This window comes from Sorex araneus, chromosome X (assembly GCF_027595985.1).
Source record: "Sorex araneus isolate mSorAra2 chromosome X, mSorAra2.pri, whole genome shotgun sequence".
NCBI lineage: Eukaryota > Metazoa > Chordata > Mammalia > Eulipotyphla > Soricidae > Sorex > Sorex araneus.
In genome coordinates, this window is record NC_073313.1 from 133,032,130 (window position 1) to 133,057,670 (window position 25,541).

Below are 25,541 nucleotides of genomic sequence, written 5' to 3' on the forward strand. Positions count from 1 at the left end.
AGGAATTGAATGAATCATGGTCAGTAGTTTTGAAGACAAGGGCTTTATCACTGTAATATCTCTCTGAATCATACTTATACATAATTGTAACTGATGAATTAGTTTTGAATGTTTGAAAGAGATCTGATTACTTGAAGGAAAATTGGTGGTTTGAATAGGAACTAGAGTATCTGACACTGTCTACTTCAGACTGTCAATCTTATAAAAATTGGAAAAGCATTATTTTCAAAGTTTTATTATTAAGAAAACATATTTTCCTGGAAATATATTTGCTTAAAATGTTTTACTTCACTAACACTTAAATTAAAAAATTCTATTTATTCTTTTGTATTCAAGGTTGTTCATCGTGATCTTAAGCCTAGTAATATTTTATATATGGATGAATCAGCCAATGCAGATTCCATTAAGATCTGTGATTTTGGATTTGCAAAACAACTTCGAGGAGAAAATGGACTTCTTTTAACTCCATGCTATACTGCAAACTTTGTAGCACCAGAGGTATTCATTAAAACTTAATGTAATATAATGATTTTTAAGGTAGGTAGGTAGAAGCATCACCTACTATAAAATTCTTAAATCAGTGAAATCTTGGTAACCTGTACTAGAAATATTTACAGTAGTAACTAGGATCTTAAAGCCAAACTCAAGAGAAATGATAAGATTATTTGAGTCTAATAAGTTATTTATATTAGTTTTTTAGAAGCATACTCTTTTAGACTAGGTGGATTAAGTAGAAGAAACCAAAACTCAACATGCTGTGTTATTTTATATGAGGAAAATAAGGTTCAGCTTGCTTAAATTACTTGTTCAAAACCAGAACTAACTTAAATACAGAGCCAGAATAGATTTCCATATATCTGGTGTTATATTGCTTAGTATTATACAGAACAATTAGGGCTTGTACTGTACTATCAATCTCCCTCTCTCTTATTTTTTTAAAATTGTATCACTGTGAAATAGACCATTACAAGCTATTCATGATTTAGTTTTAGTCATGCAATGTTCCAAGACCCATCCCTTCACCACTGTACATTTCTCACCACCAGTGTATTCAGTTTCCCTCCCAACACATTCCTAACCACACCTGCTCTCTGCCACTATGGCAGGCACCTTTTTCCTTATCTTTCTTTTTTTTGTGCACAATGGTTTGCAGTACAGGTCACTGTTACTGTCACTGTCATCCCGTTGCTCATTGATTTGCTCCAGCAGACACCAGTATCGTCTTCATTGTGAGACTTGTTACTGTTTTTGGCATATTGAATGCACAACAGGTAGCTTGCCAGGCTCTGCTGTTCGGGTGAAATACTCTCAGTAGCTTTCCGGGCTCTCTGAGAGGGGTGGAGGAATCAAACCAGGGTCAGCTGCATGCAAGGCAAATCCTTTACCCGCTGTGTTATTGCTCCAGCCCTGCAATACAGATACTAAGAGATTATCATGTTTGTTCAGGGTGTTCAGTATTTTTATTGGGAGGTATAGCCGGAGTAGCTTTTTTTAATGGGGTGGTGAGTTTGTGGTGTAGATGTGACTCCTGGGGCTTCTGGAAGTATAGGGAGGTGGAGATGGTAGCCCATTCCGACCATGAGAAAGCCTTGAGATTTCAGTCATAAAACCTACAAATCTGAATTTTCAGTAGATTCATATCTCAGTGAAGTCTGTACCAAGACAGTGGAGTCGGCTGGGGGCATGGCAGCAATTTTGGATTGTGGCAACAAGCAGCTACTCGGGCCTCTGTTTGGGTGGGCACTGGGCTAACTTGTCACCCTCCATTGTACCATGGGTTATTCAGCCTTGTGCAGGTTCGAGATTAACTGAGGCTTTTGATCTATTCATGGTTATTCATGGTTATTCATGGGTATCTGAAGCAAGGCTGGTATAAGAGTTTATATGATGCTGCTAGGGTTGGTTCATATGGGTGACAGCCTAGGTTTCCGAAAGTATGGGGAAGTGGGGGAGGTAGTCCATTCTGACTCCAAGAAAATGTGAAGATTTCAGTCACAAAATCTGTATACCCAAATTTTCAGCAGATTAATAACTCGGTGAGGTCCATCCTAAGGTGTTGGTGTCTGGCCAGGGGAGGTAATGGATTATGGGAAGAGCAGCATCCAGGGGTTCTGTTTGGGCAGGCATTGTGCTAACCTGCCTCCTTCTAATTTGTCCTGGGTTGTTCATCCTTGCAGTGATTCCACAGTGGCTTTTGATCTCTTTTACGATTTATGAGACTCTCAAGCAAGGCTGATAAATGAGCTTGTATGGCTGAGCCAGAGGTGGTTTTTTGGCATGGCTCTTATGTCGCTTTTGGCAGTTTAGTTTCTCAGAAAACTTGGTCCTGAGTTTTTGGAGTCTGACCAGATGCATATCGGTGATGTTGGGAGTGTCAGGAAACCCAAGGGCTCAAATAGATTGCCAGTGCACTCGCCCCACAGGCTCAGGTGCTGCACCCGTCAGGCCCCAGTGGAAATGGCAGCAGTGACCCCAATCAGAGACCAGGACCGGAAACAGGGCTGCTACCATTGGCAGCTTGGGTGTTCTAGGCAGGCTGTAACCACCAGTCCAGCAGAACCTGATCAGGGGGCACCTGTCCTAATCTTTTACAGTTGGCACTCAAGGAGATGCTCTTACATAATATGCTGCAGGCAGCATGGGCTGGTAGGAGTAAGAAATGGTAGTGGGGCTTCCCAACCAGCAACTTGCCACTGAGACCCTATGGTTGGAACCTGAGATGGCCCCCAACTTGGGGACACACATTCCATGGTGCTGCCGAGTTGGACCTAAAGAGCTTTATTCAGTAACTTTAAAACTCTGTCACTGTCCCTAGCACCAAGAGGCCTAGAGCAGTGTTAGGTCCACCCTTTGGATGCCACACCGCTATCCTCACAGGTCGCACTCACCACAGGTGCTCTGCTCTGGACAACCCACTGTTTTTCTTTAATGGCACTTTCTCTAAAACAGAATATCCAGGGGGAGCCCACTTTCACCCATGCAGAAATTTTATGACTCCATAAGCTGTTCAGAGAGCTGAGAGCTGCTATACCTCCACCAGCTCTGGTACTTGCCACTGCACCACCGCCATCTTGACTGGCGCTCCTCTCTAAGGTTGTTTAAGGATAAAGACTAGGGATGCAGCTCAGTGGCAAAGATATTTCCAGACATGTTTGGATTCCTGGGACTGTAAAACAAAATACTTTAAACACATTTTCACCCTTCTTTGAAATATATGTTAGCATACTCCAGCCTCAAACAAACACTAATATTTGTAAGCACAATTCACTGGACAATCTCCCTTTTTCAGGGCACCTTCCTTCCTTCATTTTTTTTTAAACTAAACTTTCTGGACAGCATAAATATTTTTCTGTTACGTTGCTATACTTTTTTTTTTTACTACATGGAACTGTACTTCTCTATATCCCTCATACTGGAGAGAGTGTCTAACATTTCTTTCTCTGACTTATTTCATTTATATAGGCCTCCAGTCCAATGTTTTTTAAAAGAACTTACGTTTTATCTTATAGGAGAGAAGTATTCCATTGTGTATATCTGTCAATGTACAGATCAGTAGATACACACCACATTTCCTCTATTTACTGTGTTCTTTTGTACTTTATCTGTTTATGTATCTTCACTAAATAAATGTCATAAAAATAGATGTGTATTTCTTTTTAAATTAGTGATTTTATGTTCTTTGAATTAATATTTAGGAGCTTAAAGGTTCATACTGTAGAGGAATTTCGAATATTTGGAGAAATCTATATAACTGTTTCTAGAGAACTAGAACCTATTTACATATTCACCAATAGTATATGAGAGTACCTTTATCTCCACAACCCATAATGCTTGTCATTTTGATTCCTGGTCATTTTGATGTAGACCTATTTTGTCATGATGTATAATCCTTTTAACATATCTTGAATTTCATAAAATTTTGTGTTGTGGGTGCATCCATGTTCAAATGGGGTATAGTCTATAGCTTTCTTTTCATGTGATGTCTTTGTCCATATTTACTATGGGCTCTGGGCCTCATAAAACATTTTTTGGTTAATTCTCTTCAATGTTTTGAAGAGTTTAAGAGGGAAAGGCAATAAAGTGTCTTTGAAGATAAGGTAGAACTCACTGATGAAACCTCCAGGTTTTGTACTTTGTCTCTGGAGTAACTGTTAACTATTATTTCAGTTTTATTGCCTGTGATAACCATAACCAGGCCCCCATAACCATGCTATCAGACTCCGCACCAGGGGTGCCCCAGAGGGGGGCGGGGGAGATCCCTCCCCACCCCAAGGGACCCAGCTCTGGCAGCCGACCTCCACTACCCAACCCTCACCACGCTCCAGGCTGCTTTCCACACGCTCGCGGCGAGCCTCACACATGAGCAAAGTCCCATGGAAACCAGGTAATGTGGAACTTTGTGATTTTGAACTCTGCCCTCAGTGGGACACAGGAGCAGAGATCCTCTGACTGCTTCCCCCAATCTCTGGCAACCGGGAGTCACACCCAGAGCCACCTCCTGCTGGCACCAGATAATCTCATCGGCCACCCTCCACAACTCACAGCTGCTTCTCCCAGAAGGGAGGAGAAAATTAGGCTCCCATAACCATGCCACCAGATTCTGCGCCAGGGGTGCCCCAGAGGGAGGCAGGTGAGAGCCCTCCCTGCCCCAAGGAACCCAGCCCTGGCAGCTGACCTCCACTACCCCACCACCGCCACGCTCCAGGCCGCTTTCCATTCTCCGGGGCTGAGCCTCACGCATGAATGGACATATTCCTGCACACATCATCATAAAGGGAAATACATGTATTTCTAAACTTCTTGGCGAGCCTGGCAAGCTACTGAGAGCATCCCACCCACACTGAAGAGCATGGCAAGCTCCCCGTGGCATATTCGATATCCCAAATACAGTAACAATAATAGTCTCAGTCTCCTGATCCTGAAAAGAGCCTCCAGTCGTTGGGAAAGACGAGTAAGGAGAGGCTGCTAAAATCTCAAGGCTGGGATGAATGGAGACTTACTGGCGCCCATTCAAGTAAATCGAACAACAGGATGACAGTGACCGTGACTGTGATTGCCTGTGATTACTTTCTTTAGTTTTTTTCTCCTTATACAGTCCTGAGTACTTGAAGGATTCCAAGAAATTGTCCATTTCTTACATGTTTTCCAATGTGGAGTTCATAAAATTGTTTGTAGTACTATCATAACAAATTTGTATTTCTGTAATATCTATTGTAAAATTTTCCCTTTCATTTCTGATCCTAATTATTAGGGTGTTTGTTTTTCATTCAAGCTAAGGGATAGAAACTGGCTTTCATCAGTTTAGTTTATCCTCTCTAGGAAAAGCTCTTTTTTTTCATCAAGTCACTCTTGTTTTCTAAGTCTCTCTTGGGAATAGCTTTGTAAGTATATCAACTTGATTTTTTACTTTTATTTTTTTTGGAGTGGGAGGTTGTGGCCACAGTGGAAGTGCTGTGTATTTATTCCTGGCTTTCTGCTGAGGAATATGCAGTGTCAGGGATCCAAGCCCTGTGAGGTGCGTGCAAGATAAATGCTTTAACCTCCGTACTATCATGACTTACCTAATTTCCCTTTTTTCACTTGCTACTTTTACCATTCTCACCTTACTTCTGATTTTTAACCATTTATATATAATATGTTTCTCTTGGTTTCATATTTATTGGAATTCAGAGCTCACAGTATGAGAGTCTGACACTTTCGCAGCATCGTTAATTTCTCTATTATTTCTTTAAATATTATTTTAGACCCATAATTATGTCTCATATATGGAGCACCATGATGGAAAGAGTTCTTCCTGGTACTGATTCATGAAATTCTTGTAGTAGCTTTATTGGTTTTATTTTTTGCTGATTATTTGTTATCTTTACATCTGTGCTTTAAATACCAGTTGTCTAATTCAATTTTCAGCTTTTTTCATTCTTCTATTGAGTCCTCCTGGTATATATATATATTGCCATTGTATTTTTGTAATAAATTTATCTTTGAGGGACTGGAGAAATAGTATAGTAGAAGTGGATATGATCTTGCTTTATACACAGGTGATCTGGTTTCTATCGCTAGCACCCAGATAGACACCTGAACCCCACCAGAAGGGAACCGTGAATGCAGAGCCAAGAGTAAGCTCTGACTACTATTGGGTGTGGACATTTTTCCCTTTGGGCACAGATACATATAATGCTGTGACAAATAGTTTCAGGCATATGACATTCCAACTCAACCCACCATTAGCATCAGTGTCCCTACATGAATGTACCACATGTTTCTGAACTCCTTAGCAAACTCATTTAAACTTAAATTATTAAAGTTTGTGTCACCTGTTTACAGCAGTATAGGTTCTTGTGGTTTTGGTTTGTGGTTTCTCCACTTTTCACCAGCATATTATCCAGGATACTTGGCTAATTTACCTATGTATCTTAATCCCACCTCCTCTTTCTTCTCCCACCATTCTCCCCTTATATCATTCTAATTTCTGTAATCAACTTTGATACTTTCCATTCTCTTGTCATCTTATTCTGTATACCACAGGTAAGTGAGAACATCTTGCATTTACCTTCTACCTCTGACTTACTTTAATTAATATAAAACTCCTCAGACTGTTCCAACTCACCAACACTAGTGTCAGCTTCCCTCCACCAGTTTTCCTAGCTTCTGTTTCCTTTCCATCTTTCCTCCTTAAAAGGCATACTTTTAATTTTTCAGTTTGAGCCCCATGCTTACAGAATTGTTGGCCATTGGCTCTGTGGTAGATGGGTAGGTAGATAGATAGATAGACACTGCCAGTATGATCAAGGTCACTGACACTTGGTCTCCCAGACAATCTCTTGTACTTAACCCTCCACTTCTCTCCTTTTCTGGCCTTTTCTTGTCTGTGATCAGTAACCAAGGGCTTTCCCATTTTGTTTTCTGTTTACCACAGGTAAGTGGGAACATGTGATATTTGTCGTTCTACTTTTGACTTCTCCAAACGTGATATATTCCAGTTCCATCCATGTTGCAGCAAATTGCATAATTACATCATTCATTGCAATTGGACAGTATTCTATTATCTGTGTATATTATATGTATATGTTGTGTATATACTCCCTCCCTCTGTCCCTCCTACCCCTTACTCCCACTTCTCCCTCTTCAGTTTTTTCAGCATCACTTTTTGAGGAGGCTTTCCTTGCTCCATTTCAATGTGTTTTGCTTCTTTATTGAAGATTAACTGACCTGAGGATCTTTCTTTGAATATTCAATTCTGTTATACAGGTCTGAGAGTTTCTTTTACAGTACCAACACTGTTTTAGTACAGTTTTGTAATGACTACAAAAATGTCATTTGCCCAGTGTTGCTAATAAGCAAGATTGTGAGAAGTCACCAGTATTATAGCACATGCTAATGACTCTAATCTGTTTATACGATATAGTCTGTGGTCTTCAAGTCTCATGCTAAAAGTATAATCATATAGATTTGGTGTGCAGGGATTTTGGAACAAATGCCCTACTTCCCAGTTAATGTTCAGCACCTCACAAATGTTTCCTCTCAGTTTCTTTCCCCTCTTGGGCTTTCTGTTAACATATGTGCCTCTTTTAGTCTCTTTGAATGATATACTTTCAGCTCAGTTGCATATGCTATGTTCCTTCAGCTTTCAGGTTAAGATCTGGTTAGATTGGTCCAATTTTTATATAGTTATGCTCTATTTCTTTGTATAAATAAAGGTTCTATTTGTACATCTTGTTCCTTTGTTCTCTCTTATGCAGATATTTGTATAAATAATAGTATTTCTGATAGTCTAAATTCATGACTTCATTACATTGTATAGGCACCCTCTGTATTGAGATAAAGTAATAATTTTTTAAATTTTTTTAATTTAAAAAAATATTTATTTTTTAATTAGTGAGTCACCGTGAGGGTCCAGTTACAGATTCATACATTTTCGTGCTTGTTTTTTCCTCATGCAATGTTTGAGAGCCCATCCCTCCACCAGTGTCCATTCTCCACCACTAATGAACCCAGTATCCCTCCCACGCCCCCAATCCCACCTGCCCCGCCCTACCCCGCCTCTGTGGCAGGGCATTCCAATTTGAAATCTCTCTTTCCTTTTGCATTTTGTGGTTTGAAATAGGGGTATTGAGTGGTCATCCTGTTCAGTCTCTACTCTACTTTCAGCATGCATCTCCCCACGCGGGATCTCCAATTACATTTTACTTGGTGTTCCCTTCTCAATCTGGGATGATTTTCCCCCAGTGTGTGAGGCCATCTTCCAAGCTATGGAGCCACCCTCCTGGTATTATATTAGCATTAGTCTCCTACTCTGTTCTATATTCCACAGATGAGTGCAATCTTTCTATGTCTGTCCCTCTCTTTCTGGCTCATTTCACTTATCATGATACTTTCCATATTTATCCACTTATATGCAGATTTCATGACTTCATCCTTTCTAACAGCTGCATAGTATTCCATTGTATAGATGTACCAAAGTTTCTTTAACCAGTCATCTGTTCTCGGGCACTTGTTTTTTTTTTCCAGATTATGGCTATTGTAAACAGTGCTGCGATGAACATATAAGTGCAAATGTCATTTCGACTATACTTTTTTGTTTCTCCAGGATATATTCCCAGAAGTGGTATTGCTGGATCAAATGGAAGCTCAATTTCTATTTCTTTGAGAAGCGTCCATATTGTTTTCCAAAGGGGCTGGACCAGTCTGCATTCCCACGAGCAGTGTAGAAGGGCCCCTTTCTCCTCACATCCTCTCCAACAGCGGTTGCTTTTGTTCTTTTGAATGTGTGCCATTCTCTGTGATGTGAGGTGATTTCTCATGGTTGTTTTGATCTGCATCTCCCTGATGATTAGTGATGACAAGCATTTTTTCATGTGCCTTTTGGCCATTCGTATCTCTTCCTCGGAAAAGTTTCTGTTCATTTCTTCGACCAATTTTTTGATGGGGTTGGATGTTTTATTCTTGTAGAGTTCAACCAGTGCTTTATATACCCTTGATATCAACCCTTTATCGGATGGGTACTGGGTGAATATCATTTCCCATTCTGTAGATTGCCTTTGTATTCTGGTCACTGTGCCTTTTGCGGTGCAGAAGCTCTTTAATTTAATATAGTCTCATTTGTTTATCTCTGTTTCTACTTGATTGTTTAGTTTCGTGTCCTCATTGAAGATACCTTTAGCTTCAATATCATGAAGGGTTTTGCCAACCTTGTCTTCGATGTACCTTATTATAAAGTAATAAAATATAAAATTGTTTAGAAAGAAATGTATTCACCCACTTTTATGACTGTATAAGTTTGGTCAAAATCAGATGTCCTTTTCTACTATATTTCAATGTTTCAAGAATTAATAATGTACATAAATGTTTTCTTCAGGAGAGCAAATCTGATGTTATTCAACTTCTATTTAATGAGTTTTGAGGTCTAAGCATTATTACTAATTAAAGGAAATTGTAATAAATTGATAGCTGCTGTGTCTGCAGGTATTTGTAAAGTGGTTGTGGAATTTTTTTCTGATTTGGGGATGTCATGTGTTTTCTTTAAAATACAAATTAATTGGAACTTTAAAGTCAGGGGACTTATTATATCACTAAGGTAGCACTATGCTGATTTGAGATGCCAAATGAGTTAAAAGATTATGGCACTAGCTACTTTACTGGTTTTTAGTTTTATTTATTTATTAATTAATTTATTTATTTATTTATTTATTGCTTTTTGGGTCACACCCAGTGATGCTCAGGGGTTACTTCTGGCTCTGCACTCAGGAATTACCCCAGGCAGTGCTCGGGGGACCATATGGGATGCTGGGAATCGAATCCGGGTCAGCTTGTGCAAGGCAAATGCCCTACCCGCTGTGCTATCGCTCCAGCCCCTACTTTACTGATTTTTAAATTGTTTATATTTCACTTGATGTAAATAAATTTTCAAACAAATTTTCTGCACTGTAAGATTTCATTCAGCCCATTGTTTTCCCTTCTTTCTTTCATAACTGCATGTTCTTGATATTATAGGTTATCAGGCCTAATCTAAAAGAACAGTTTATTTCCTATTCTTTACTCATCCAAATTACATTTAAGTGTGTGTTAAAATAAGTTTTTGTTTGTAGTTGATCCTAATTAGATTAAACAGTATAATTCCTACTGTGCTTTACTTTTTTGTAAACTAGGAAATTATGGGTATATGAAATCCCAAAGCTGACTCAGTTATTATCCCTTGTGTGTCCAACTAATAATCCTGAGAAGTCCCTCAATCTTACTTGCACAATGTATCATCTGGGGAGCTTTTAAAAAAAAATCTGTCCTGTGGGAGCCAGCAAAACACACTGATTCTCAGAACTTTAAGAGTTAATAAAGGGAAAGACATGGGGGTGAGAGAAAGAGACTTTTATGTTTTACTTAAAGGATACTAAGTTACCAAATTTATCACTGTTTATTAAGAAGCTGTCTCATCATTTGTGTTAATAAATAAAATATTCTGATAGCCTCTTTTGTGTCTAAATTTTGTGCATTATAATATGTACTTTGAAATGTAATTATGAACTAGGATATTTCAAATTTATTGCATATTCATTATTTATGTCTTGTAATTTCCCAAACCAAACATTGTTTCAGCCATCTATATACTAAGTTATCCATGGTAGTAGTTATGCACTATTCAGTGTTAATGCATTAATAATTTCTAAATGCTTTAGCTATTATTTGGATAGGGGGTTGGGCCAAAACCTCTAGTGCTCAGAACTTACTCCTGGTTCTATGCTCAGGGCCCACTCCTGGCAATGCTCATGGGACAATATGTGATGCTTGGCATTGAACCTGGATCAGCTATGTGCAAGGCATGTGCCATATCCACTGTACTAGCTCTCTGGTCCTAGCAGTAGGCATTTTTCTAAAAGAGACCACATTTTTTTTTTCTGAAAAGAGGTCTCATTCCTTTCCTTTTTCCTGCTGAATTGTATTAACATCATAGATAAAACTGAAATGAATATACATTTTCCCCCAAAGCAAACGCAGCTATCTAAATTATTGTATCAAAAAAATAGGCAAATCAGATTATCACATAAGTGTTTCTGATGTACTAATGTACTTTTTTAAAGACATGTACCACTGGTGGAGGGATAAGAGTTCGATCATTGTATGACTGAAATTTAAATATGAAAGCTTTGCAACTGTATCTCACGGTGATTCAATAAAAAAGACATGTACCTTTTATTTAGAATAAAAATTAATATTTATTTCATAAGTTTATATATAATATTACTATCTTGTATAGTAAGTCAGTTATAATAGGCATAAAAGACATACTCTAGAGCAAAATATATATTCTAATTTGATGATATTGGGCAAATTTATTAATATTTACCAGAATTTACTGATCTTCAAGATAAAAAATGATAGTGCTGGGAAAAATACAGTTGTAAGTAGTATAAAATAAGCTCTGTATATATTTCAAGTTGATATCTGTGTCTGTTTTGCGTAGAGTAAGAGTAAGATTATTAGAAGCATAACAACTTTCTTTGAGGTAACAAAACTGAATTTATCTTGACTAATACTAGATTGTTATTTCTTTATCAGGTTCTTACACAACAAGGTTATGATGCTGCTTGTGACATATGGAGTTTGGGAGTTCTTTTTTACACCATGTTGGCAGGGTAAGAAAACATCCCAAAATTCATATCACTCCAAAAATTTTCACTTGAATATTTTCATCAACAAACTAATCAAATGTAAATTTGTTTAACTAAAATGCTTTAATACTCAACATTCCCGAGTATTATATATTATTTAATAATACATTTTAAACAATGATAAATTAAGTCCTTTTATTATTTATAATTAAGTTTTAAACCAAAGCTAAAATATTTAAAAATAAAACATTTTAAATTTAGACATTTTATATTGAATATGTTTCCTCAAACATAAAATTATTTCTTCACTCAACTGATATTTGCCCACTCATTTTATCAATAAACTGAGTAATTTTAATGTGCTAGAATAATGATTTCCCTGGCATTGAAACTTGATAAATTAAGCTTTATAATAGAACATTAAACTACAAAATTAGACACATTGCATTTCCTTCAAAGGATAAGGAATTACCAATAATGTGTAACACTGGATTATGTTAATGTTAATAATATTTATATTTGATATTTAATTGTATTATCCGAGTCTAATTATACATGTGCTCTTTGACATGACAAGAGCTTTATAAACAGATCATAATAAATGTCACATGTTCTTTTGGCATGTTGTGTTAACATGCATGTATTATGTTAACATGTTGAAAACACAGTTCTAACTCTAAAATTTAGCGGTAAAGCTAAATTTTACAAATGAACATCATTTTTACGAACACTCTTGGTTTATTTCCATTACATGCAATTAGTTTTATTACTTTCAAATACTTCCTTTGTGACTAAACAAAACATAGTGTGTGAGTATATATAACTGCTTAATTATCTTTACTTCTTATATGTGGGAATTTGGATATTAACATATTAAGACCTCTCCCTCATACTCATTACCTTTAACTCTTCTCATTCCCAAATTTGACACCATTTTCACTTGACTCTATTAAATCACATAAAACTGATTACTTTTGCCATTCCATTATTAACTTTCATATTTTTAACAATGCAATGTATATTCTTCTATGATTTTGATTCAGATTACAGTTTTTAAATGTTTGAAGATTTTTTTCCTATATTGAGATGATTAAGTAATCCATTTTCCACAAATATTAATTAAAATACTGTTAGTGTTCTTACGTTGATAATCCTGAGAAAATGCTAATGAATAAATTTGACCCAATGCAATGACTATAATATGAATAACTTAACTAAATCTAACAATTCCTTTATAGTAGGCACATTTAATTTGACTTGCATCAGTAGGATACAAAATTTGTGTTTTTCTGTTCTTCTTTTTACTGTTACTTTACATGTAAAGACGACTTTATTTTATTTTTTATTGACAAAAATCATCAAAACAAAAGTAACTATTGATATTGGCAAGATTGTCTAATGTACTGAATAATTCATTAATATTAATTTGATTTTTATGTATAAAATTGATATTGATAGAATTTCATGGTATATATTTTGGGGTACATAGTTTAAAGTCATCTTCTGCTTATCCCATTTCATTACTTTTGATATATATTATTTGTGTTTATTAATAATGATTTTCTTACTAGCTATACTCCATTTGCTAATGGACCCAATGATACTCCTGAAGAGATTCTGCTACGTATAGGCAGTGGAAAGTTTTCATTGAGTGGTGGAAACTGGGACAATATTTCAGATGGAGCAAAGGTATAAACTATAAATACTTCTGTTGCACTCATGCTGAATTGTTGAAATCTTTAAATTATAGCCTATTGGAGAATATCTGATGGTATTATATGTCAGTATTATATCCTCATTAAATAGTTTGACAAATATGTAATGGTTGGACAAGAGATTTCATACTTTCTGCAATATTTCTAGTGTAAACTCTTCCCTTGTCAGTTCATAGGTATCCAGGGAATAATATTATAGTTTAATTATTAACCAAAATTAAAAATGTAAATGTATTGAAGGAAAGTACATATTTCAGTCCATATTTAAATCAGACAACATTATGGCGAGACTGTACCAAGATGGTTGAACAGGGAAAAATCTCTTCTCCTGGAATCATTGCAAAATCGATACACATATTCAAGTAATCCTGCTCACGGCTTCTTAAAAAGGACACTGTGCTAAAAAACACAATTGTGCTTAATTGTGCAGAAAAACACAATCACCATCCGTAGGAAAGGAATTGTATTGTGGCATATTTATTATGCAGCCATCTAGGAAATAAAATAAACAAGAGTGTGGGTATGCAAGATTACACAGTGGAAACAAACTTCATGTCTAATGTTCTAAGGTACTAGGAAGCAGAATAGGGATAAACTGAGCTCCCAGCCTCCCCAAATATGTGCCTGTGTTTTCATATTAACTGAATGAAAGTCAATTTGATTCTTGCTTCTGAGCAAGCAGTAGTAATATCTTTACTGCTGCTGGTGACCTTGCTGGGTTCAAGTATGCTGAGGTGAACTTGGCCCATGCTAGGCCGAGAGCAGAGCAAACTGGAAGCTGGAAATTGATAGTAATAATTGGGTCTCCAAGAATGAAGTTCACAATTACTTGTTTAAATATTAAGGGAAAATTGGCCTAAGACTTTAGATATGAATTACATGGTAACTTCAAGACAAAAATACTTAATTGAAATAAACTAGAAGAGGTAAATTGAAGCTGGTCACTTCACAAAAGGTTGATTTCGAAGTATAAACAGTCACAGTAGGGAAAGGCCACAGAGACAAATGTAAACTTCAAAAACACCCAACATTAATGCAGAAAAATCCCTTCAATTATTCCTTTAGTAATTTCTCTGAATTATTTCTCTAATCAAAAATCAGAGTGTCTGTATAGATCAGAAATAAAATTCAACTTTCACTACTTACAAGAGATGCAGGTGAACTTCAGTAGTGAGCACAGACTAAATGTGAAACCCAATAAAATTCAACTTTCACTACTTACAAGAGATGCAGGTGAACTTCAGTAGTGAGCACAGACTAAATGTGAAACCCCTAAAAATAATCATTCATACAAACGACTGTCTAAAAAGTACAGGTGTGGGCAGGACAAAGTTACAGCAGGTAGGACATTTGACTTGCATGTGGCTAATCTAACTTTGATCCCCGGCCTCCATATGGTTCCCAGAGCATGACCAGGAGTAATACCTGAGTGCAGAGCCAGGAGTCATTCCTGAGAATCACCTGGTATGACCCCAAAAGCCAAAATAAATAAAAATCCTGTGGGAACTATACTTGCATCAGACAAAATGAACTTTAAACTACCACCCTCCAAAAAAACCCTACAATACCAAAAGATACAGAGATATACTTTGTATCATAACTCAGGTATCAGTATATTAATAGCATATTATTAACTGATATCAACATACATATACCAAATTAATGAGCATAGGTATTCTTAAAGTAATTACTTAAGAGATGTTAGGAAAGGCATCAACAATAGTAACAGTAGACTTTACATTCCCTTTCATTATTGGGCCAATTATCCAGATAAAATAGGGGAACAGTAACCATATATGACTTAAAAGACTATGTCTAATACATATGTCTAATAAATATAGACGTAGAAATATTCACTGAAGACCAAATAGACATTCTTCAATGCACCTGGATATTATATAGGATATGTATGCTGGATATTGGAGCAAGTGTGTATAAAGTCATGGAGATAGAATCATATCGAGTATTTTATCAAATCAAACTAGCCTAAATAGAAAACTAAGAAAAACTCAAGAATATGGAGACTAAACAACATAGTACTGAGGTAATGATTGTTTCTGAAATAAATCAACAAAATGATCAATGATTTCTGGGATTAAATGAGAATAAAGTCACAACGTATTGTAATTTCTGGAACACAGCAAAAGTGGTAAAATGAGGTAAATACATGATAATACAAACATCACTGTATCACTGTTATCCCGTTGCTCATCAATTTGCTTGAGAGGGCACCAGTAACATCTCCATTGTGAGACTTGTTGCTGTTTTTGGCATATTGAATACGCCACGGGTAGCTTGCCAGGCTCTGCCGGGCAGGCGGGATACTCTCTGTAGCTTGCTGGGCTCTTCGGGAGGGACGGAGAAATCGAACCTGGGTTGGCCGTGTGCAAGGCAAACGCCCTACCTTCTGTGCTATCGCTCCAGCCACCAAAATAAATTAACTTCACAAATAAAAGTACTTGAAGAATAACAACAAGTGAAATTCATAGGCACTAGTAGTTAAACAATAAAAAAGTGCTCTACATCACTAATCATCAGAGAGATGCAGATCAAAACAACCATGAGATACCACCTCACACCAAAGAGACTAGCACACATCCAAAAGAACAAAAGCAACCACTGTTGGAGAGGGTATGAGGAGAAAGGGACCCTTCTACACTGCTGGTGGGAATGCCGACTGGTTCAGCCCTTTTGGAAAACAATATGGACGATTCTCAAAAAATTAGATATTGAGCTCCCATTTTACCCAGCAATACCACTGCTGGGAATATATCCCAGAGAGGCAAAAAAGTATAGTCGAAACGACATCGGCACTTAGATGTTCATTGCAGCACTGTTTACAATAGCCAGAATCTGGAAAAAATCTGAATGCCCTAGAATGGATGACTGGTTGAAGAAACTTTTGTACATCTATACAGTGGAATACTATGCAGCTGTTAGAAAAAAGGAGATCATGAATTTTGCATATAAGTGGATCGGCATGGAAAGTTTCATGCTGAGTGAAATGAGTCAGAAAGAGAGAGACAGACATAGAAAGATTGCACTCATCTGTGCTATATAGAATAACAGAGTGGGAGACTAACACCCAAGAATTGTAGAAATAAGTACCAGGAGGTTGACTCCATGGTTTGGAGGCTGGCCTCACATTCTGGGGAAAGGGCAACTCAGAGAAGGGATCACCAACTATAATGTGGTTGAAGGCCTTGCAGGGGAAGGGTGTTGCAGGCTGAATGTGGGCTAGAGACTGAGCATAGTGGCCACTCAACACCTTTATTGCAAACCACAACAGCTAATTAGAGAGAGAACAGAAGGGAATGCCCTGCCACAGTGGCAGGGTGGGGTGGGGTGAGATGGGATTGGGGAGGGTGGGAGGGATGCTGGGTTTACTGGTGGTGGAGAATGAGCACTGGTGCAGGGATGGGTTCCCGAACTTTGTATGAGGGAAACATGAGCACAAAAGTCTATAAATCTGTAACTGTACCCTCATGGTGATTCACTAATTAAAAATTAATTAAAAAAATTTTTAAAATGTATGTAGAAAACAAATAGAAATAAAGTTTGTGAAAGCTCAAGAAATTAGATGATGGAGGAAACTTGTCATTAGTAGCCGGATTGGTGCTGGAAAATAAGTGTTTAAAACCCAACTATGAAATACTTTGTAAGTCATGGTGCTTTAATAAAGCAAGTTTTAAAAAATGAATTGATTCTTACAAAAAATAAACAATATTGGAAAACAACCTAAAAAACTAAAAATAATGGAGAACTAATAAATCACATCAAACATGACAAGAGAAAAGTTGCAATAGATAAGTAAAAGTAAGCTCATTATTATGAACTTTCCGTCACTATGTTGGAAAATCTTGAAAAACGGAATGTTTTGAATTGTATAACCTCATAAAGCTTAGTCATGATGAAATTAAAAAAAACATGAACATATAATTTCCTAGGACAGAAACTGAGCAGTAATGAATGGTCTCCCCAAAAACAAAAGCCCAGAAAATTGAAAAAGCAATTTTTACAAAAGTTTCTATGAGACCGTTATCCTGAGACCAGAAGAAGAGATCATCACTAAAAGAATGGCGATAGCCAATTAGATTGCATGTAGCTACAAAGTCTTTAACAAATACGTTTCAAAAATTTTAACTCAACCGTATTTAAATAATATTAAACACCATGATCAAGTCAGTTTTATTAAAAACTGTATCACTGTATCACGGCCATCCCATTGCTCATCAGTTTGCTTGAGCAGGTACCAGTAATGTCTCCATTGTGAGACTTGTTACTGTTTTTGGCATATCGAATATGCCACGGGGAGCTTGCAAGGCTCTGCCTTGTGGGCGAGATACTCTCAGTAGCTTGCCAGCCTCTCCGAGAGGGGTGGAGGAATTGAACTCGGGTCGGCTGTGTGCAAGGCACACGCCCTACCCACTCTGCAATGTAAGAATGGTTAATATATGCAGATCATTTAATGCCATACAACACATCAAGCAAAAGGAAACGCAAAAATCATATATTCATATATGTAGAGAAAGGCTCTAACACTAGTAAGCTCCCACATATATGTAGAGAAAGGCTCTAACACTAGTAAGCTCCCACTTATTATTAAAAGTGCAGCAAATGGTAGCAGAGTCACCTTTACCTCAGAATAGCAAAGGCCACATCAAATAACTCACCTGGACTTAATTAATACTAAGTGACATTAGCAAAATGAACAAGCAAGATACATTATAAAGCCTTTACTCAAGTATCAGCACAAGGCCAGCAGATCCTCTCATATTCATAATATTATTGGAAGTTTTTTTCAAATTGATTTACAGTCTTTTATTTACAGTAATGATAATGATTTTTTACCACACAAGTAATTTCTACTCACATCTATTACCAGTATATCAAACTCCATCCCTCAAGGATTCCAAAGCCTCCTCCATTCAAAACCCCCCACCCACCACTAGCACTACTCAACTTTGTGGAGCATTTCTCATGTTCTGCTGCCTTTGGCCATTTTTTGGTACCATGTTTTCTATTTTCACATCCCAAATATGAGAGTGATAATTCTGTATTTATTTCTTTATTTCTGGAAATAGCCATTGTTGGTGGGGGTGTGGTGAGAAAAGAAACTTTATGCACTGTTGGTGGGAGTGTCATCTGGTTCAGCCTCTGTAGAAAAGTATATGAAATCGATCCAACAAATAGAAACACCATGTATACAGAATAGAAACACCATGTATCCAGTGATACCACGTTTTGGCAACTCACCCAAAATCACAAAATGTTATTATAAGTTTATTCATTGAAATTAGAGAAAAAGCATTGAATGGTTGCAGATAAAAATGGACATAAACACTGGGGCATACATACGTATTTATATGATGTAGATAATATATTGCATATGTACGTGTTAGTAACACTGAAAAGTGTACAAAATGTTAGCAGATATTTACCTTTGTACTGCTATAGCATGTTACCAAATAAATACACAAAATATTAATTTCTACATGCAATTATGTAAAGATGAAAACAGAAGTCATATTTGTAATAACATCATTTAAATTAAGTACTCAGGAATAAACTTTAAAAAGTAAACTTTAAAAAGTAGGCCAATGACTTTTACATCTAAACCTTTAAGTGACTATGAAAAGACATAGATGACAAAGGAAATGGAAAAGTATTCCATATGCAAACTCTGGAATAATTCTTGTTAAAATCTCACCCTAAAAGATATGGATTCAGTAAAATATGTATCAAAATTCCAGTGGCTTTCCACAGGAACATAGAACTGATACTATAAAAAGTAGTATGTAACCATCAAACTACTCAAGTAGCAAAAAAAAAGTCTTGAAAGTAAAAAGTAGGCATCACGATATTCTTTGGCATTCAGCAATAACTCAAAACAATAGTAATCAGAACACCATAGAATTAAAAGAAAAGGACTCTCAGACCAATAAGATAGTATTGAGAGCAGAAAAGTAAATCCTCAGATAAGTAAACAGCCAATTTATGACAGAGCAGCAAAAATGCCATCTGCACTTCAATGTTCATTGCAGCACTATTCACAATAGCTGGAATCTGGAAAGAACCCAAGTGCCCAAGAACAGATGAGTGGATAAAGAAACTATGGTACATCTACACAATGGAATATTATGCAGCCTCCAAGAAATAAAGTCATAAAATTCGCATATAAATGGATAATCATGGGGGGTATCATGCTGAGTGAAATGAGACAGGGGGACAGGGACAGACAGATAATGATTGTATTCATTTGTGGGATATAAATAACATAGTTTGGTACTAATACCCTAGGACAGTAAAAATGAGGGCCAGAAGGACTGGTCCATGGTTGGAAGCTTTCCAGTTGCTTCTCGTCTGTCTCTTCCCCTTCGCTATATTTTCTCCTCCCCATATTCTGTGGCCAAAAGTGATCTAGCATAACCTCTTTAAACCATTTAATTCTCTCATCCATTTATTCTAAATACCACATATAATTGATATTATACTGTGTTTATCCTTCTTCTTCTTGCATACTTCATTTAACAAGGTATCCCCAGTTCCATCCATATCGTCAGTACTTGTATAATTCCATCATTCCCTACAGCTTTGTAGTGTTTCATTGTGTATATACTACATCTTCATTATCTGCTTAGCTATCTTTGCACTTGTAGGTTGATTGCAAACCTTTGCTATTTTACTGAGTGTTGCAATGAAATATGATGTTCATAGGTCTTTTTGAATAAATGTTTTTCTGTCCTGGGGATAGATATCCAAGAGTGGAATCGTCAGGCTTTATGACAGCTCAGTTCTGATTTTACTGAGATCCCTCCATAATGTTTTCCATAGGGGTTGGGCCAGACAATATTCCCATGAACAACAGATTAAAATTCATTTTCAACACATCCCTGCCAACATAGATTGTCCCCAGTATTTTTAAATGATTTTTAGCAAAATTAGCAAACAGATAGAGAACTGGCACATACCTCAAGTGTTAGTGCATATGTCTAACATTTATGACACACTAAATTTATTTCTTTTAACTTCATGGTCCACAAGCACTCCATATCTAAAGTAACTCTGGGAGTGTTCTTGGTAACACAGACAACAAAAATCATTCTCAGTCATTTACATACCTCTTTATATACCTGTTTACTCATTACAGCATAATAATGCTGTATACAGTATATTTATACTTCAAAAATAACTCAAATACAGGTTATTTGATAAAAAATTATGATGTATATTTTATGTGCACACAGGAATAATATACAGCTGTAAGAAAAGTCAAAATTGTGCAATATTAAGTTTTGTGGCAACCTGTATGAAACTAACTAGAGGGTGTCATATAAAGAAAAATGAAGTAGAGGGAGAAGAATAAATTCCTAATATCCCACTTATCTGTGGTATATAAAATAGAAAACAGGAATAGAAAGTATTAAATGAAAACATTACCCTTTACAAAAATGTTATTATCAGCTCTGAGGGGTAAGGGACAAGGAAAGTTTGAGTTTGCAGTAACATAAGGATAGTCTTAGACATTTGATGGTAATGAAGTTGCAAAATTTAGTGTATCAAACTGAAAGTTAGTGATCTTATAGTCATTCTATCTACATACCTTACAATAAAACATGTGAAATTAATGTTTTAATATATTTTATTAAATATGTCAAAACATTTTAGATATTCAATATTAAGATAGTGATATTTTACATTTTTTTCACACTAAATCTTGAAAATATCTTGATATATTTATAATGCATACGATTTTCTACTAACGTTTTAAGCGTACAGATCATATAACTGGCTTCACATAATTTAGGGAAAATTAAAAATCTGGAATTTCTTGGATGTTTAATTTGTCTAATTCATAAAATTGAAAAATTGTAATTTTAAAGCTTTTTTTACTTCTTTTACTTTTTCGAGTCAGACCCGGTGATACTCAGGGAATATTCCAGGGTTTGTGCTCAGGAATACTCCTGGTGAATTTAGGGGACCCCATTGGGATGCCAGGGGTGGCATCAGCCACCTTCAAGTCAGCCACGTGAATGCAAATGCCCTATCAAATTTGCCTTATGCAAATGCCAGTACTATTGCTCTGGACCCCCAAATTATTTTAAAAAAATTTTTAGTGAATCACCGTGAGGTACAGTTACAGACTTACAACTTTTTGTGCTTGTGTTTCACTCATACAATGCTCGAGTATCCATCCGTCCACCAGTGCCCAAATTCTTTTTTCAAAAAATATTTTCAACAATCTTTATTACCAATTCCTGGCCAGCAGGCTGCGAACCCATAAGTTTCTCTGGGATGGAGGGTGGAACACAGAATAAAGATTCTCTTCATTGACTAAAAACAGTTATGTACACCTGCCTAGGTTTATCAAAAGTAAAATTCTCCAGGGCAGGAGGGGATTCCAAAACACACCACCAAAAACCCAAAGTGTCTTTAGTCCATAAAAAATGACCAATGGCAGTTCAAAATACCTTAAAGATACCAGCTCAGATAAACCTAGAGGTGCCTTTCCCCTGGAAGGGAGCACGCCTCTCTCCTTCTGATCCAGCGAACACTGCATGACTTGACGCCCCTGCTTCTCCCGTGCCTCTGCCGGCTCTCAGGCCCTGGCAAAAGCCTCACTGCAGGGCTGGCTTCTGGGATTTTGCATAAGCCCTCGGGCTCCCTCCACACGGGGGGGGGGGGTGAGGGCTCAGTATAGACCCTGCAGGCAGCAGAGCAGGCCGGCCACAGACTCCTTATATACCCAAGCACCTGTGGACTGAGCCTGAGCGCCTGGCTCCTAGCAGCACCTCCTTTACCTTTTGCCATGAGGCTGCGATGGGAAAGGATGCCATCTCATCTCCAGCCCTGGTGCAAACAGAAGTGGTTGCAAGAAACAGTTTCATTTTTCTCTGATCGGCGAAAGATCACCAGGCCTGTGCAGCTGGGCTCATGGCTGCTTTCCCGATTCTTCTCAGCAGCCGAGTGCTTAAGCACGACTGGAGAAATTATTTTTCCCTTTAATCCAGCTTCCTAAGAGACAAATACTTGAACACCAGCTTTGAAAGAAACCCCACGGTGACCCCCCTGCTCCAGTCACAGAGCTTTCCAGTCGACTGATTCCTTGACAGATTACACAGCATCTCGTTGGCTTTGGAGGAATGTCTACACCCTAAGAAACCCTGTACACTCAGAACTGGGATGGGAGAACTGTCTACAGCATGTGGTGCTACTTTTATCAATAACGCTGCCCATTTTCTGGGCATAGGAGCCATGGAGCAAGAAGATGAGACCACTGGAGTTTTGACTCGGTCAGGACACAGCTGCTTCGATGAACTGCTCCCACCCTCTCTCCTTGTAGGAATTTGCTTGGGGGCGCGAACAGTGAGGAAGGCATTGAGGAGAACACCTTGCCTGGCCCACCCAGATAAATATCCATGACCAGGATGTACAAAACCATCTGTGTCTGTAGACTTGCTCTTTATAAGTGTTTTCCAAGCTGGTGCAGGAGGAACAGGTCTTTGAACGCTAAAGCAAAGCTAGTGAGCTCGATAGGGTCCATAATGATCCTGTCCCGGGATGACAACCTTCATACCTCTTATGTCACACATCTATGCCCAGGTTCAGTCTTGGCTGGAGGGGTACACCATGTGATTTTTTTTTCTCAGCCACAAATCCCATGTGTTTGATGAAGTAGGGCTTCCCCAGCTCAGTGCTCAGGAATTCTTGTCCAGGCCTGCCAGCAGATTCTAGGCTGAGAGCCTGAGCAGTGCGACCCCTTGTTCCTCTGGATGCAGACCAGCTGCTCCAGGCTCAGAGGCATCCCGGCCGAGGTGCAGGGCTCCCAGGACCTCTGTGGGCTGTGGGCCTTCTTGGACAAGTAGCCCTGCAAGTGGTGGCTACACAGGCATGTCAGGAGCTGCAGTGGGCCGTGTGCCCACATGCTGCGCCCAAAGAGCCAGTGCCTGAAAATGCCCATCCCTGGGCACTATAACCCATGGAGTGCAATGGTGTGATCACACAGAGCCAGAACTGCAACTGTACTGTGTTGGGCCCCCACATTCTGAGCTCCGTGTGAAACAGCAGCCAGAGTAACCACAGCCACAGTACTAGGCTTGAGCGACCCCCCCACTCCATTCTTATGTTTTAGAATAAAGGATCAATGTTTGATAGTAGTTGACTAGTAAGGTACTGAAACTCCCAAGCTATGATTTGAAGTGAGAATATTTGAAGACAAAAGGAATTGATATTCATTTATTGAGAGGGGGTTGTAATCAGGCTGTGCTCAGAAATTTCTTCTGGCTTTGTATTCAGGAATCACTCTTAGTGGGGCTCTGGGAACCAAATAGAATGCCAGAAGACTAAACCTAGGTCAGCTGCCTTCAAGGCAAAGCTCCCTTGCCCTGTCTTATCTCTGATGCCGGTAATATATGTTTAATATCTGCTAATGCTAAATGTATTGCTCTTGACACTACCTTATGTTTTAGTTTATATCATGAAGTAAAATAAGTCAGAAGTTTGTCATCGTTTAAACTTAAAAAATACAATAAATAATTTGGGATGTTATAATGTACAATAGAAAAAATACCTGATTAAAAGAAAAATAACATCATAACATCATGATTTTAAAAATTAGCTGTCAAAATTGTCTTAATTGTAGAAGTTGGGGACTAAATTCACCTTTTGATTTCTTCTAACTTCATTTTATCATATGCAGTTTATTTTATTTAACATTTTTCATTTCTCCTTGAAAAATTGATTGAAATTGATAGTATTTTATATTTTGTATCCAGTTCGTGAATCAAAAAAATGCATATCCCCATAGGTAATATGGGGATTAAGTTCTTTCTTTGCACATGGCTTACCAGGTTAAATCCCCAGCACTGTACCTGGCCCCATGAGTAACTGCTGGTGTGAACCCTGAATTCGGGGCCTGAGCACTGCTGTGTGTGTTCTTCAAAAAAGAAAATGCATTTCCTTACAGATAAATTTCAATGTTGAAAACTTTACATATAATTATCCTGTATTCCCTTAAAAATAATTAGCCACAGTGAGATTGATGCTGAATAGAGAGGATAATACATGTTAAAGTTCAGTTACTTTCTTACCTCCTGTTTTATTCTTACAGATTATGGAAATAAATATATATAGATATTTGAGCAATATTGAAATGTTTCGCAATCATTATTCTCTTTAGTGAATTAAGTCAGCATTATTCAGCCTTGTACATCTTCAGCTTGTCATCTGTGGTCCATACCAGTCCATGGACCACCACTTATAACCAAGAAGTAAACTAGTGTTTTTCAGTCTTTCTTCACCTACTGAATATGGGCTGATATTTGAAGACCGCTTGATTAAACAACTTTAGTTCTGCCTTAAAAACATTTCCATAAACGTCAGCAGGCTACCTGAGCAAATTTGCCATATGAATCTTTTTTTTTAAGAATGATATTTGAGAGATGCTTCCAGACCCCGCACCAGGCTGAACCTCATATTCAGGGCAGCCTGGATAGGGATGGGTGGTGCAAACTCACCTGCCCCAACAGAGTCCCAGCAGCTAAAAACCTCCAGAACTCAATCACCACCATGATCACGGCTGATCTCCACAGGCTTGGAAGAGCCTCATCCATGAGGGAATCTGCTGAAAAATTCAAGTATGCGGATTTTGTGATCAAAATCTCCAGGCTCTCACAGATTCAGGAATGGGTGACCACCCCCAATCTCCCTGTTCTTCAGGGAGCCTGGCAGTCACACCATTAACTGCCACCTGCTCCATATAAGCTCATTAATGGCCATGATCCAGAGACTCAAATAAGTATCAGAAGAGAGCAACAAGCTGCAGAGATGCCTTCAGAATCCAAAGTCACCATCCAGTTAAAAGTTTAACTCCATCTGTATCACTCTATTTAAAATGTTAGAATTCCTGGAGCGACATTTCATAGTCCACACCACTGATATACCAGGAGTAGCACACCACATTGGATGGGGTGTAAAAGAGAAGGCAACTGATACTGATGTAAAAATATATTAGCACACAAGGTTCAACCTATAACAGCATGTTAATAGATCTCTTATGCAATGACTTAATGGTTCCAGGCTGAGATACAACAATGTTCACACACTTTCTTCAAAGGAAACTTTTGATCCTTTTTGGCAAATTATTCATAACAAGCAATACATAATAAATTATCAGGGCAGGCTTGGGTGGTGGTTGGGAAATTTGAAATATTGGTGGTGGTTA

At 37.7% G+C, this 25,541-nt stretch overlaps 1 protein-coding gene and 1 pseudogene across 4 annotated transcripts in view; one reads left to right on the forward strand and one right to left on the reverse strand.

The window, feature by feature from the left end:
• Nucleotides 1-25,541, forward strand: part of RPS6KA6 (ribosomal protein S6 kinase A6) — a 242,384-nt gene that overhangs the window by 171,633 nt on the left and 45,210 nt on the right. For all 4 annotated transcript variants that reach the window (XM_055122992.1, XM_055122993.1, XM_055122994.1 and 1 more), the window contains 3 exons: nt 337-498; nt 11,551-11,627; nt 13,175-13,292. In XM_055122992.1, the coding sequence (XP_054978967.1) occupies nt 337-498; nt 11,551-11,627; nt 13,175-13,292 (357 nt within the window). The remainder of the gene's footprint in view (nt 1-336; nt 499-11,550; nt 11,628-13,174; nt 13,293-25,541) is intronic.
• LOC105943111 (uracil-DNA glycosylase-like) lies at nt 22,321-23,243 on the reverse strand (annotated as a pseudogene).